The 16,860-nt window shown below is 44.6% G+C and overlaps 1 protein-coding gene across 2 annotated transcripts in view; it reads left to right on the plus strand.

Annotated features, from left to right (window-relative positions):
• The window catches only part of LOC114432328 (neural cell adhesion molecule 2-like), a 182,688-nt gene that overhangs the window by 130,538 nt on the left and 35,290 nt on the right, over positions 1-16,860 (plus strand). For both annotated transcript variants that reach the window (XM_028400269.1, XM_028400270.1), the window contains 5 exons: positions 1,170-1,244; positions 5,679-5,885; positions 8,428-8,571; positions 10,414-10,551; positions 16,169-16,286. In XM_028400269.1, the coding sequence (XP_028256070.1) occupies positions 1,170-1,244; positions 5,679-5,885; positions 8,428-8,571; positions 10,414-10,551; positions 16,169-16,286 (682 nt within the window). The remainder of the gene's footprint in view (positions 1-1,169; positions 1,245-5,678; positions 5,886-8,427; positions 8,572-10,413; positions 10,552-16,168; positions 16,287-16,860) is intronic.

Raw genomic sequence — 16,860 nt, forward strand, 5'->3', positions numbered from 1 at the left:
CTTAATTATACGATTGGTGCCGATGAGGCCATTTTTCTTTCGCCTGCTGGGTTTTGTGAGCAACTTATTACGTGATCAATCACATACAGCATGAGCAGAGCAGGATCAATTAATAATTGAAAACCGTTGGACTACTTGAAGCGCTGATTGGAATCTGCCTTAAGTCTGAAGCAGGCAGTGTGGAGGGGCAAGAGGTTAAATAGACATGATTAATCAACCTCCAGAGCAGTATTTGCATTCATTTCAGACAGTGCATGTGTGTGTGCAGACAGTAGATGTGTGTGTTTACAGTAGATGACAAATGATTTGTGGTTGTTCATAGTCTCCCACAATGCACTGCAGGAGCAGAGTAATGTGGGACAGCTTCTTCTACACCACATAATAATCAGTGTGGATGCAGGGTGCTTTCATTCTCATTGCTTCATGTTGGATTGAAAATGATCAAACGCATTGATGAATCTTCTCTTTGTGTTAATGTGGCAGTGCCTCTCTACTGCCATCTATGCTCAGACCTGGGTCACTGCACCTGGCTCTCACACACAATCAGTTCCTCCATGACAGGCGCCTTGAGCTCTTCTGTTAGGTTCCCTGTGTTACACAGAGAGTTAACATCCATTACAGTATCATTCAGTGTGTGTGTGTGTGTGTGTGTGTGTGTGTGTGTGTGTGTGTTTTGATCCAAACTACACTTGAGGAGTTGAGATATGACAGCTCATCAAAACTCTCTGTGGTGTGACTACCGCTGCGTCGGGAGGCTCTGGCCTTAAAATGACCCTCTCCCCGCTGGGTTGCCAATCACTTCTCATCACATTAGACCACCCCCCCCACACACACACACACTGATGTCTGATTTAAAAAAGAAACACTTGCACAAGATTGTCTTTTGTGACTGCACTGGTGTGTTATTTACTGACTCTGTGCTCTTTCACAGCTTCAGAAATTCCCATTCCATTCATGCACCATTGTCAAAACGTGATAACAGCAAATAGTATTACATCAGACTGTTAAAATCCTGTTCATTGTGCAACTGACTGACAAGCCTGCTACAAACAGCTTAGTAGAATATATCAAGCCAATCTGTGTGTGTGAAGCTCTGTTGTTCTGTTGCATTTAAAGGTGTGGAGACGATGAAAACAATTTGTTTATGTATTTTCCTCTCTCTGTTCCAGCCGCCCTGCAGGTGTCCATATCCTTAAACAAAGTGGAGTTAAGCGTCGGAGAGTCCAAGTTCTTCATCTGCACAGGTATGAAGCTCTTTCTACTGTGTATGTATGTGGGTGTGTTTGGATGCAAAGCGGTAGGAGGGGGTGCATCTGCAATAATATGTCCATATGGTGACTGACCCATGGAGGGGATGCAGCGCTCTACTCATCCCTCCTCCACCTCATTGTCCTCTCTGAATGGTGCATCGGCCCCAGACGCTCGGTGGGGTGGCAGCACACTCTAGCTGGCCCGGCCCACCTCTTGCTGGCCGCCGCTTCTCTCCTGCCAGCCTGCTCAGTGTGCAACTAAGGAGGAGAGTAGTGGGGAAAGAAGGAGGAGAAAGAGCTTCCAGGAACCTTGGGAAAAAAAATGGAGGTGAATGGACTCAAATTGGCAGGAATTGGAAGGCAAAGGTAGACGGTCTCAGTGAAAAAAGGCTCAGAAATGAAAAGGCTTTGAGGCTAAAGAGAGTTGGAGGTGGGAGATAAGTAGCCGCCATGCTGTCAAAGTGCGTGGGAGGAAACGTTTGTGTCACACGTTGCTTTCTTTTGCCCTTCTTTTACCGCCACGGGCAGACAGTCTTAGCCTGGTTTTACCATATTCACACACTTTTCTGCCAACTGGAGTGGGCTGAAAAGCAGGGCAGCACAGTCAGAGGTACAAAAGCAAAATCCTGGTGAGGGGAAATGAACGTGCAAACACATAAAAAACATACAGGACTACAGGCCTAAATTAATAAATAGAACTAAAAGAACAGAAAAGTTCTGCATAATGATTAAGACAAAAGTATCTGGATGAAATAAGCTTTAAAAGTTTGCCAGTAAAAATTGGCAGCACAGTCAAGGTTTTTTTTATGTCAACTTTTTCAAATAAAAAATGTGCAAAGAAGCAGTTTTAGGTCAAAATGAGGTCAAAGCTTTGTAGCCTGGAGGAAGAACAAGGAGTGCTCTGTCTTTGCTGTTTATTCTCACTAGTTTGAAGTAGAATTGAAATAAAAAAAGATGTGTGTCTTGTACTTGTACTTGTCTGTTAACCAGTAGAAAAAAAGCATTGTTGGCATAGAACCCTAAGTGCTTGTCTTTCATGTTTTTCCCTTCAGGTGTAAATAGCATCATTGTCCATGGACATTAGTCACTCTCAGGTGTGAGTAGCATTCATAGCTCAGACACCTGGTTGCAAAGCTTTGCCCTTGGGTGTAAATAGTCTTGTAGGCTGTGGAGGTTCTGCTCTCGGCCATTTTGGTTTAAATGGTAAGCATCATGGTTTATCAACATGTGGGTGGACGTATATCTCTGTAACCCTTTGCTACCTGGTGTAAAAGACATTGTTGCCAACAGACACTTGGCTGGTCTCAGATGTAAATAGCATCATTGGCCTTGGTGACCTTGGTGTTTGTCATGCTTTGGTATAAATAGATCTAGCTTTGGGCACCTAGGTGCTTGTCTCTGCCGTGGTGTGAGTTCCTGCAAAGCTTTGCCCTCCAGGCTATGGGCATATGGGTGGACACATGTGTCTAAAATGCTTTACTCTTACTTTAGGTGTAAGTAACATTTTTGGCAATGGACTTGATTGGCACTATGGTTTAAGTATTATCATATGCTCTGGCTTTGCTTTTGGATCAAATATGCTTGTCTCTTAGGTGTAAATCCTCTATATCACCCTGCTTGATGTAAAAAGCATCCGTCTGTACCTTTATGCCATGTTCTAAACTACTAAATGAACCTTGAGACGAAGTTAACAGCCATTTCCAAGCTGAATTCTGCAGTGTGTGCAGGATGATTGTTTACAGGACTCCAAAGAGTTGGACATTTTCTCTCTGAAAATTCTGACAAATCTAGAAATCTTTTATTTTTTTGTCCTCGGAGTGAAGATGTGCCACATATTCATACATTTTCTGGCATGCAGGAGAATGTGTGAGTCATCCCTTCATCCCTTCAGCTCACTTTTATTCATCACTCTACAGAATAATTTTATTTTTCTGTAGAGGGTACTCTACTGGATGTTTTTTCAGTGGAGATTAGAAATGAGGCCATGGTGTAGTAGGAGGCGGAAAAAGAGTTGATGGTATGGAAGGTCAGGAAGTAGAGATGACACACTGAATGAGAAGCAGAGAGATGGAGCAAATGTCATTAGAAAGTACAAACATATATCCTGAATGTTTAACCCATCAGGGTTAGCAGGAGGAGGACACCCAGGCCTCCCTCTGGTAGCTTCCTCCAGCTCCTCCTAGAGGATCCTCAGCTGGCCTGGGAGCAGCCGATGATCCTCTAGGAGGAGCTTCCTAACCAGGTGCTCAAACCCAAATCTTTACCCAATCTCTGAAGTATTGTGTTTGTATTGACAAAATACGAGCCCAGAAATGTCCCCATACAAAGCCCCTATATGGATCTGATAATTCCCAGCAATTGGATAGCATATAGAAGTGTGTCCCATTGTTTGGTCTAACAGCAGTGCTACTGAAGTGGCTTTTTCAATTTGCAATTAGACATTGTTCAGAAACAAACAGCAGCAATAACACACTGAGATCTTTCTGTATTAAACTGCAGTGTTTAGGTGTGTGTGTGTGTGTAACCTCCCATGTGACTGCAGTGGCAGAGAGCCAGAACAAGTGTTGGCTGCAGCAGAAAACAGAGGCGGCTACAAAAGCTTGTCGAACCAGATCCAACAAGCTATTATGTTTCTGTGTGGTTTTCTTCAGATAGCCCAAGCGGCGAAGGTCACACGGCTGCTCCCGGTGCACACACATTTACCCAGTGGTCAGACAGAGATGAATATGGAACCGATAATTTTGACATCACGTCTAGGAGCACTCTTCCCCCCTGTCTGCTCCTTTGGAGACCTAAATCAATATACCATCATCCCAGCAGATATGTAGGTAGATATGTGGGAGTGTTTTGGCTAATTTTAAGGGCCAAGGTAGTCGATAATCCGCCTCTTGCAGTAGCTTTTAAACGGCTCCCTCACTGCTTAACATGATGGAACTTCATACAAATCTTCACAATGAAGCTCATCCAGTGATCAATCAAGGTGCTGCAGTGTCGGTGCTTCACTGATTGTGATACGGCAAGAATCAGTAATAATGCCGGAGCTTATGCAGATCCCGAGAAGAGCTTGACGTGCTGCTGTAAAGGCGCGCAGAGGGAGGCAGTGTTACACACTCCTGTCTTCTCACATCATGTGTGAAACAAATGATCTGTCACCATGCTAGCTGCAGCATCGGCGACACGTTTAACTATCTCTGCTGCCAAACAGGAAGGGAGGTGATTGTGCTGTAATGCTAACAGGTACAAAGGGAATGAGACTTATTATGCTGCAGACATCCTGTTTCCTATCTCTTCAAGCTGAGTTCTAATTCTACCACTTATATGAGAAACTGAGTTTGAAGCCGGTTTAATCATGTCCTTCAGAGGCCTCATGATCACATATGGACTCTGTTATAATAAGGTGTTACATCACCGACCACATGTTTTAGTGTGTGCAGCATAATCTCAGAAGTGTGAGCGGAATTTACATCCTACATATGTCCCCATTCCTTTACAGACTTATTAGCTATGTAAATCCAAGATTATGACATAATCATGTAGTTTCAGGCCGTCTATTCCCTCAAATAGCTCCAGCAGCGAAGGTGGTCCTCGGCTCAGCAGACCAAAGCAACAGTAACACCGAGGGACTGACTTGTAAATCCCTCTGCAGTGTCACCCCTCAGCCTCAAGTGCCCAATGGAGGAAGTCATTCTTCATCCTTTGAGATGCTTGGAAACGCCAGGGTTGTCAGTGATGCCATCCATGTTCAGAACCCTTTTTCCTGCACTTCAGGGCCTATCCCAGAAGTGGGTGAAAGGTGGGGTGCACCCTCCACAGACAATCCCACAGAGGCACAAAGAGAACATCCACACAAAAACACAGTTGCCAAATTCGAACCAGGAACCTTCCTCCTGTAAGGCACCACTGCACTACTGGCCACTGAAGGAACTGCAGCAAAATTCCAGCTGGTACAACCTCTAGTCAGTCAGCTTTTAAAATGTCCCTCTTGACTTTGAGCTGCTTTAAACGGCTGAATTTCCTCCCAAAATAATGATATTATTCAGTCCGTGAGCTTGCTTTCCAGGGAGTTGTGGGTACGAGACAATTAGCCTAAAAAAGGGAAGCAGTTGTTTTTACACTGACTTGTGTGCTGAGCATGTTTCAGGCACCGTGTCTCCATGCATCGAGATGCCAAGTAAATGGCCCTCATGGGCAATCCAAATAATCCTCAAGCTACAGCGTTGCAGGTTCAACTTATTAGAGCAATTAGTAAAATGCATGCAGCTGTTAGAAGTCAACAAGAGGCAACTTGTTGAATATTTTAAGGCATTACATGTACTTTTTTCTGCACAAATCCCAGGTGTGAGTGGGAGGAATCATAGAAACCAGATTATGACATGAAGGAGTACTCATCTGTGTCTCTTCTCTCTCTCTCTCTCTCTCTCCTCCCAGCTATCGGTGAGCCAGTGCGGATGGAGTGGTACAACCCCCTGGGCGAGCGCATCGTGCCCTCCAAGCGGATGGCGCTCCACTCAGAAATGTCACGATCCCGCCTAATCATCTATAACGCCATCATCGAAGACGCAGGCATCTACCGCTGCCAGGCCACCGACACCGGCGGCCACACCGTGGAGGCCTCGGTCGTGCTGGAAATCTACCGTGAGCTGGACGCCGTGCACCCACATACATGGTTACACATTTACCCATGCTCGCCCCCCCGAGGGAGTTTTGACACGAGAACATGAAGAGAATAAACCTCTCGCATTAACGTTTGATCACAGGGATAGCCAGCTGATTCATATTCTCATCCTCACCACAGCCGCAAGCTGTTCTCTCTCTCGGTGTGCACATGCATTTTAGGAGCAGGCGTACCTTTGACTTTGTGTGTTACACTCATTCTTGTGATTAAACTATAATGGCAGCTAGTAATGCCACGGGACTCGGATCCTGCCAGGCATAATGAGGGATGTGGCACCAAGGCTGACCGGCCTTGCTGACCTATCACTATTTCCTGGGTAAAACTTAATGTTATGAGGCTTGACAGGGACTGTCCCTCCACAGATCCCACCCTTACAGCACTGCTGTTTGTCCTTGAGCAAGACATCCAGCTGAATGGTGTTTTTTCTGTGGACAACAATGGAAACATGAAGCCTCAGAGGCTGATTTAAGTACCTCATATTTTTAGTCAAACACAACAGGTTTAATATGTGTTCAGATATCGGCGTGTTTATGTTCGCTTACAAGCCAGATTTTTAAAATCCTGGCTCGTGTTCACAGGTGGCACAGATTAACATTATCATGCCAAATGTACACACAGAAAGGGATTACATAAGAGCCGAATACCCACACACTGGGGCTTTGATCACAGGTCTACACCAAGTTTAATTGAAGGAAACGTCAAGGTACAAGGATTTGATTTCAGGACACACACACACTGGAACTCATCACCTGCTGCGTGGCTGCTTTTTCATCCTCTCCCGCTGAACCATTAGGGGAGACATCACAGCCTCAATCACACCTGCCACCACTCAGCCCTCGCCTCATTCACCACATAACCAGCTTCCCTAAAAACCATTGTTTCCATGGCGACCGGACGTCGCTCACTCGGTGTAGATTGCATGAGCAGCATGCGGATGAAAACCTGCATAAAGCTCCAGTCGGCCCATCCTGCCAGCGGATCTGTGGAGCAGCCAGAGGTGTCCTTTCGGCTGCTCCGGCTGCTCCAGATCCATGTGGGACATGAAATCGTGACCTGTGCCGTGTTAGCTGACCATCATTACCATTATCTTAGCAAAAGCGTATGTCGCTTGCTAATTAGTCAACCACTATGCTTAGATAGATCTCCAAACATTTTGCAGTACAGCATGTAAGCACCATCACTGTGAGTGTGAATGTAACTGATTAGCATGAGGGCATGCTTAGCTTGCAGATTATGGGCCGCTTATTGATCTGTAAAGTAAATTGAGCTTCCTTGATGATATTTTTTCATCAAAGTCTTGCCACTCGGCACAAACTTCTTGCACAATTCAGGCTGCCCATCCTTCTTCTGTAACATTTTACAGAGCAGCGAAGCATCTGCAGTGAAAAAAGCTTTCCCTGAATTAAACCTTCAGTTCACTGGTGGCACAGCCAAAATTGCTTTGAAGTGAATGCTCTCTAGTTTGGTGCTTTTGCAGCTACACCAGGTGACAGGAATTCATATTCATGTTAGATTAAACCAACTGCAAAGTCTGAGCCAGCTCCTTTCATTTCCTCTCAGGTTATTAATGGACAAAGCAATAATGTTGCATAAGCTCATTTTCCAAAACTAGCAAAATTGGCCAGTAAAGACAGAAACAAATCTGCATTCCAGTTGGGACCAGTCCAAGGAAATTGGCTTGTATGAGACAGTTATCTTCGGAGTGATGAGTCTGCGAGCGGCGGATGAGGAACTCCACAGGCACTGAGTATATATTCTCAATTCGCCAGTGTCAAGTGTGCAGCAGAGTGTTACACCAGAGAGGATGTTTCCCTTACTGATTCTCTTGTAGAGCTGCATGACTACAAAAGAGACAGGAAATGGATACAAACAGAAGGAGCGAGCGACACCACAAGTCTGGAGAGAGAGAGAGAGAGAGAGACGGAGGGGGAGGGAGTGAAGGCTGATTTTTGGAAATAAAAAGAACACAAATGATAAGAAGTCAACAGAGTGAATGACAAAGAAGGCATCCTTGAAGCTAATGAAGACACTGAGATGCCAGGCACGTTCCGGGGTGCAGTCGGGGAGTCAAAGCTCATTTTAGGGAGCAGCCTGGCATAAATCACACAGCCTAATGCTAATGCTAAAGCCTCGGATATGGGAGCTGTCACCGATTTATTCACAGATTCACAATACAGCAGGCAGGTGATAGCAGTGCAGAGACATGCCAGCTGCATCAAAGATCCAAACAGGATCACATAACTGGAAATAGAGGAGTGGCATCCTCATAAAGACACAAAAGGAAGGACTGATGTTAGACAGGTCAGAAAGGTGGACGTCTAAGCACTGTTGTTGGGTTTTCTGGGAAACTTTATAAACAACCAGTTTGCTCAAGCTCTCCTACTCCAAAAAAGGAACTTCAGTTTATCCTAAAACAACAACAAGTGCAGCAGTTTCTTTTGATCTTCAGCCTGCAACAAATTGTCTGAGGAGGTTCAATCTCCATCTTGTTTGATCTCACAGAGAGGCTGACATTCAGGGACATTCAGTCGCCACAGGAGTTCCGCCACGGCGAGACAGCGGAGGTGGTGTGTGATGTCATCAGCTCACCGGTGCCCCTAGTGGTGTGGTACTACCAGGACAAAGAGATAACCGAGGAGCACCACAGTAAGTCGCCATGACCTGTATTTGCATTGTTTACCTCTTCTATGTTAGTATTTATAACTTGATAGTATTACTATGCAGCAGGTGCAGTTCACCTAGAGGGTGCTCATAGGGGGGCAAATGGAAGTTAACGACTAAGGCTCCGTTCACACTGGAGAAATCAATCCGGGTAGAACGGGATTCGGGATATATCCGGATAGTTTTTTTTATCAGTCTGAACCCACCACCTCTCGGAGGTTGATCAAGCTGGATTGGCTCAAACCAGTCTGAACGCAGCTAGCGAATCCGGCTGGTGATGTGATACTTCCGGTTCATGGGGACAGCGTCCGGGTCCCGTCCAAAAGCCGTATGTAAACAACTATCGAACTACGACAGCAGGACAAAAAAAATGCATGCGCACACGTGGTCCTACCGCAGCCTGAATGGACTCTATATATTAAGAGGCACCACCTAGCGGTTTGGAGGACCGCAAACAAGCCGGATTAAGCTGGATTGAGTGTGGACACGCGTGTGTGATAGCCAGATTTGAAAATAGGTCTAAACGTATCCAGTTTAAAGGCTATCCTGATTCAATCCTACTCTACCTGGATTGACCTTCTCCAGTGTGAACGGGGCCTAAAAGACAACTACGACCAAGCAGCCAATCCAAGGACTTAATAAAGTCAACGTAAAATGCTAATATGCAGTTCCTTAAACAGCCACTTGACGCTTGCTGAGTTGAATGGTTGCAGATCACTGCATCTGCTTCCCTGCAAGCATTCAATTTAACGCATTATTATTGTATTAACTCTGCATGTTTTTATAGTACAGTATCTCCCTTTAGCACAGCCACTGCACACCCACAGAAGGATTATATTCTCAATGTAAAGATGCCAAATACACTTGATTTATTGAGTGGGGAAACGCTTATGAGTCCAACATGCTCATTCTCTCTCCCCCTGATTGAAAAGGCCTTCTAATGTGCCAAAAATACTGTTCTCTAGGAAATGCTATTTCCTCCTTTTGTGTGCTTTCACAATAAGACAAGGGTATAAAATGCTATGAATAGAAAGCCCATCAGCCCAGGAGGAGGCATCGAACTTGGACAGAACGCATGTTAACAAGCGGCTGAGCGGATGGATTATACAGCAGTAGGATGGTGACATTCGGAGCGTCCCATGAGATGAAACGCAGCCTGTATCTGTGAACAAAATGCTTCTATTGATGCTGTGCTGCTAATAATTCTGATGCTGATAAGCTCCTTCCAGCAATTCTAATAGTAATAGTGTGAAATAAGAGGAGGGTGGTCTGCTTCACACAAGGAAGAGTGGACTCTCATTCAGTCTGTGCAGATAGAAGGCAGGTGCAGCCTCCTCCTCCGCCTCCATGATTTACTCCACTCCTCCATCCTCCCACTGCAAAATGCATCCCTGATTAGAAGGAGTGACCCCTGAAATCTGTCACAGTTTTAATTGAAATTCAAATCTTCAGAAACGGCATAATGATGAAACATGGAGAGGAAGGTTTTTTTAATCATTTCACTCTAATTACGATGCATGGTTATAAATATCTTGGCTCCAGTGGAAAGAGATAGAGGCCTCGGCAGTCCTGAGCAATCTCACAATTGGAGCCGGCGTGGAACTGTAATTGCACGAGTGTTTATCTGTGCGGACTTTATCAGGTAAATGTGCCCAAGTGAAGATTGACAGTTGAGCTACAGAAGAGTACAGACGGCAATTTCCTTTCTGCTGTTTTCTAAACTTTCTTATCTGGCTGTTCTCTACTCTCTCTGTCTCTCTCTCTCACTCTCTCTCTCGTCCTCATCCGTCTCTCCAACCTTCCCTCTTCTTCACCTCTGTTGTGAAGGCAGGTTTCAGGTGTTGGCAAACAACAACCTGCAGATCCATCAGATCACCAAGGCGGATGAGGGCGTGTACCGCTGCGAGGCCAGCGTGGAGGCACGCGGGGAGATCGACTTTGTGGACATCGCCGTGGTGGTCAACGGTGAGTCTCACCTTTGTCCCTCTGAACACTGTCCCACACATTACACACATAATATCACTAATTTTATACGAAACACTGATTTAAATTGAAATTGACCAGTTTTTTTAGCAAAATTAATGTCCATAGAAACAGACTGTTATCCATAGCAACACTTTGTTTTACTTAGCAACACCCTGCAGGACGCTGTGATCAACCAATCAGAACCCAGTACAGCCATGTAGCAATTAAAATATACAGTAGGTGGTTGTTATAGCAACAGACTGATGGCGGCACATTAGCCTACTTATGACATGACGATTTTTTCTCAAAATATTGCTGTGATTGGCCAAAGACCATCAAGCATTCAAGTTACAAGTACTGAGTGGTGCCTGTCCTCCATGATTGGGAGTGACATCCTCTGATTAACGAGTAATAACTGATATTTTTTTGCAGTGTGTAGCTGCACACTGTAAGCTGTCAGTGCAGTGATGATCATGTTCAGCCCGCTAACATGAAGATGACAGATTTCAGAGCTTGTTTGCGGTGTTTTGAACAGCACCTCCCAATGAGCTGGAAATGTTGAACCTCAGGTTGTAGCATCAGAACAGAGTTGTCAGCTCTGACAGATTCAGCACCACTGACTCGGATATAAACATCATTACTTGCTCTGCTCTTTCTGCTACGTTTGGTGCGGGGTTTTTTTTTATTCATATAGTGTGATTGAAATTTTCAATTAGCGATGGCTTTGGGCTCCGTGGCCCAAAAATCGAAGGATGTCATTTTAATTTTCTCATTTGTCCTCATTTACAGTGAGTCACCTGAGACTGCTGAAGTGATTGAAATGTGATTTCACTAAGGCCACGAACGTCTGGTAACGCTTCAACAGCTGCAATATTGTCTCTGCCTATGTAATTCTCTCACATCTAATGAAATAGTAGAGCGGCCCTCCGCCCCAAAAAGTATGAATTGCATTTAATTTAGCACACCACTTACCTCACTTCTGAGGAAGATCCAATAAGTCTGCTCAATGAGGCACGACCTATTATTGCAGCGACGCAACACTTGCCATGTGGCGCTGAGACAGGGCAGAGCGGGAAGCTGGGAGGAGAGTCTGAGGGAGCCACACCCATGGGGGATAAAAAGTGAACTTTAGTCGACCCATAAAGAACCATTAAAGTGAGCCATGATAAACTTTACAAAGGCTCTCAATGATATTTTATCAACAAGCCTGAGTGGGACAACACAGACAAGCAGATGGAGAGCAACTTTTTTTGGCTCTGAGGCTCAGGTTGTGTTTTTTTATCAATTAGCTGACAGTGAACTGCAGCGCCTCCGGATGTGGCAAAAAATTAAAAAAAAGGACAGAAGAAAAGATGCAGCTACAGTGGCATCTCTGGGCTCCACCTCCTCTCCTGTGGCCCAACATGGAAGCCATAAAGTGCTCCTTTGTGCCAAAATCAGGCTGGACATTGATCCTCCTTCCATGCAGCAGCAGTGAAAGCCATCAGGGAGAGAGCTGAGGCTGGACATTGCTCTACAGAAATCAACTTTTTACAGTCTCATACCACCTTATTGACTTTCAGTCCCTTAGACTGTGACTGGTGAACACATGTGCAGTCCTAAAATGAGTTTCCACAGAAAGACCGAGCCTTTTTTTTTTTTTGGACAATGCATCCAAAATTGACAGAATTGTAGCTGGTGATGTGGTCCTGATGGCTTCATGGACCCAAGACGTTTAGCTCTCAAAGTGCAAAGCAGTGGAGGCGGTCCATGTCTCGAGGTCATGTTCATGAGTGAGGGTTAAAGGGAGCAGGAGATTGACAGGTAGAAAAATGTATCCAGTATCCGATTTCTTAAAAAGCACAGAAATGTCACAATAACTCGATTATATTATTGATGCATGTATCAGTGTGTGTGTGAGAGATTTTCTCTTGCAACAATATTTCCCTGCATACATAGCAGACTGAATTTCTCTCATTATTTCTGCACAGCTAGCTGAGTTGATTGGCTGATTGACTGCTGCAGCATCTGTATGGGTTTTTTTAATTGTGAACTACAATTGAACTTGATCGCCATTGCCTAGTTGGGCGTCAGCTTGTAGCACGTCATGCTGCTCCTTTGATAACGGCATGTCAGTTGTATTTCAGCAGCTTTGACCAGTCATGTTGAACAGCTCTGTCAGAAACAGCTTACTGTATATATTCTCCCCTCGTATAAATCCATAAATATTCATGAAACAGTTGATAAAAGAGCAGATTCTTGCCTATGAGCATGCAGAGAATGAATTTGCGCTGACCCGCTGCAGCTCCCAGCTTCCAGTGTATCATCAAAGCAGGCCACAGATGAGGATGATGGCATGTGGAGTAAAGGGGGCCACCCACTGAATGGCTAATCAACCTGAAGGCAAAATAGCTTCAAGAATGCAGAATATTTCTCAAAAGTAAGCACAGATGAGTCATGTAGGCACGTCATCTTACATATATGTAAACATGACAAAGAAACACGTTTAAATGCAGATGTAACGTGTGATTTCTAAAGGAAATACTTGTTTCGATCACATTTTTAAATATGCACTGGAGGATTCCACTAGAGGGCACAGTAGGGGCATCAGTACGTCCTAACTATTCACTTACTGTTATATTGTGTTGGATATTACCCTTAGTGGACCAGTGATTGACAAAATAGTTTAGCTAGCCTGTGTAGCTAAACTGTGTCCATTAAAAAAACCCATAACACTGCCCCCTGCTGGTCTAAAGTGAATTACATCTTACAGCACATATACTCCTACCTGTTACTTGCAAGCTTTGCAGGTACTAGTAGGTAGTTTTTTTTATGCTAAGCTAGGCTAATCTAACTTAGCCTATTTTACAAAAAATTACTAGTTCTTAACGTCTCATCTTGCACCCCTCACTACAGCTGAATGTTTGTGTACACTGAGCACCTCTGCATTCTGATGACCTGCTAGCCACAGCTAGTTTCTATGGCAACTGATGATGATGATGCAAAATGCAAATAACTTGCTTATTCTGCTTGTATCCTTTCCCGACTCATCCACTTAATTGTTGGTTCACCCGCTCATACATGGAGCACGCTGCAATTTCCTTGTTTTTCAGCTGTCGGGGGAAACTACCGGCTGCGTCTTTCAAGATCTCAGACTTTATGTTTGCTGCAACATCAATCATCACCGCTTCAGATGGAGGATGGACGTTCACTTGAAATACCTTCATGCTGATGTTGTGAACTAACATTGTCTTGTCCAAGTCTCTAAACTTTGAGTCATGTGACTAATACATGCAGAATTCATGCAGATTCTGTCTGGATGCTTTGATCTGCTGAAGTCTCTCTGCCTGGCAGTGAGGCTCATTAACAGCACTGTTTCAACAAGGCTTACTCATGTGGGAGTGCATTGCACAGGAAGAAGAGGGACACTGGAGGATGGAGATGTATCGGCATGGCAATCGAATGTTATCATGTCGGCAGAGTCCTCTCACCAGCAGAGTCAGGCCGACTGAACAGGACTCAGTGTTTGATTATTACTGAGGCCATGTCTACCCCCTGAAAAGCTTTCTGCACCTTAATGTGTGTGTGTGTGTGTATTCTGGCTCAGATAAATATATACTTTTTTTTTGTAGGATAAATGATACAAATGCAGACAGCACATACATCAGGCTCTGTGGAGGTTTCCTCCTTCATCCTGATGCGCCGAGCCGTCGTTAGTGTAATTGATCTTTTCGCAGAGACTACAGAACAGAGCAGCGCTGCTTCATTAGGTACCTGCGATGATGCTTTGTTTTGATTAGAACTCCCTTTTCATTATCCCAAGTATGTGTTTTTGCTCCATCCTGGGGAGCAGCATTTTAATGAGACTTTTAGCCATGTTTAATATTTAATATTCAGTTTTAGATCTAGGTGCAGTTAGAGTCTCACAGATGGTGTCAGGACAAACTCAGATATAATAGTGCGCTGAATTTGTTTGGAAATTGAGAACAGAAATCCTCTCATAACATTTGATGTTATTATTGATATTTTATTCTATTTTCTTACTTCTTCTGAAGTGATTTATTTATACTGAGGACTAAACCTGCAGTAGAATGAATGAAGGAATACATAATATTTAGGTTCAAGTATGCATAATAAATCTTATTTATTACTTATTTTATTATTTATTATTTACAAAATAAAAGTGGAAAACCACATTACAGGCTGATCCAACTTGAGTGGAAGTTCCTTAGGAGTCAGAATGAGGCTCAGTAGTGAGTGTGGCCTCCACGTGCCTGTATGACCTCCCTACAACGCCTGGGCATGCTCCTGATGAGGCGGCAGATTCTCTCCTGAGGGAGTTCCTTCCAGACCTGGATTAAAGCATCAAGCTTCTGTGGGTTGTAGACACCACCTCATGCTACCTCTAGGGCTGAGAGTACTGACAAAAAAGTGATCAAACATCAGGCAGAAAGGATGAGAACAGCGAAATGGTCTGTGGTCAGCACCTGCAGAACCTCTCCTTTATAGGGCTTGTCTTGATAACTGCCACTCATTTCCACCTGTTGTCTATTCCATTTGCACAACAGCAGCTGAAACTGATCCACAATCAGTGTGATTGACTTCATTGTGCTGTTCAAGTGTTCCCTTTATTTTTTCAGCAGTATAATGATTTTCTCATTGTATCATTGCAGCCTCTTCTGGCTCACATGTTCAGCCTCATGTGTTGCAGCACTGCTGCACTTATTTTTCCCTCTCTGAGTGTCATGGTCACCGCCAGCAGAAACCAAACCAGAAGAGTAGCACGCTCCAGAGGCCCAACAAGCCACTCTAACAGGTTTACTCACTCCCTGAGATTGGAGAGGGCCACAGCCACTGCTTCAGCGCAAGCATGGGCTTCAGAAGTGTATTGAGATGCCTGATAAACATGCTGGCACCATGATGCTGTCATTCCCCTGTCAGTTAGGAGGATACTTGGCCTTACCTTCCTCCTCTGCTATGCTGTTACTGAATGACAAGATGACAGTCCAGCTGACAGGGACATGCTGCGTCTCTGACACCAGAGTCCTGATAAAGTCATCAAGACCTTAGCTGTGTGTGTGGAAGATGAGCCGGATGGAAGGTTCATCCTAATTCTGTGTGAATAATATTCAACCGATTGACCTTTTTTATCATGTACATGCTTTTCTGTGGGTGAAGCACAGCGTCGTCAAAAGACTTGAGTAAAACGATTTCTTAGTTTGTACTCATCTTTCAAACTCCTAACCTAAAAATCACTTTTAATTTGGACTGCTTAAATTTCCCTGACAAGACGAACAATTGCTGCTCCAGCACTTGACAGGAACTGAACAGTTTATTCACAGAAGCAGTGGAAAAAAGCGCTCCTTTTCACAGATGCTTGTGTTTTTGATGTTGAACACATTTTCTGTCTCACCATTGTTTGTGTGGATTTAGGCGAGCATTTCGAAATCAGACAATAGCATTAGGCTTTCACGTCGCTGCGTTCGACTCCTTTGTGGTTTTACCAAAGCTGGGTCAGGATGTTATGTGAAATCCTTGTGGGATTACCAACAGATTTTTCTCTGAGCACTCGCAGGCCAATTTATTCCCTATGAAAATGTTAGTCTGCAGCATTTCACTTTCTGTTTTGTCTCCACAGTCCCTCCGGTGTTGACGGTGTCCCAGCAGTCCTTCAACGCCACGGCCGACTACCAGGAATCAGTCACCTTCACCTGCTTCACGTCTGGATCTCCTGACCCCATGGTCACGTGGCACAGGTACTGTCCTCAGCAGGAATGATGCCCACTCCATCCCAGCATTAATCTGCCTCTTCTGGGAGGGATTCCCATGAGATCGTGGAGCCTGGTTGCAGGGATTTGCACCCAATCGTCTAGAGGCCTGATCCTTGCCCTACAGTATAGTTATACCTGTTTGCTAAATGCATTGACAAATGGTTAGACGAAATCTTTTACATCTACCCAGTAGTAAAGCATGTTTGCTACCAGCCAAAACCTCTTTATACATCCAAATATACCTATGTCCTATGCCCAGGTCTTCTTTCACAGCTCACATGAGAACTTTGCAATCCACCCTCGCACATCGCCCTCAGCACCCGCACAATCATATCACATGGCACATAGCTAGAGAGTGAAAATTTGCACCTGGAGAGCATTTGACACCCCACCGTCCTCTTTACAGCTCAGCTAATTAGCTTGCACCCACTCAGCAGGCGATCGTGACGAGCTCTTTGCACCTGCGCGTGTAGCGATAACACTTCATTGGCGTCACAGTGAAATCTGGGTGTTTTTACTATATAGCTCTTTGTGTTTCAGTCAGTTCATCTGCACACAC

Source organism: Parambassis ranga, chromosome 2, assembly GCF_900634625.1.
Source record: "Parambassis ranga chromosome 2, fParRan2.1, whole genome shotgun sequence".
Classification (NCBI taxonomy): Eukaryota; Metazoa; Chordata; class Actinopteri; family Ambassidae; genus Parambassis; species Parambassis ranga.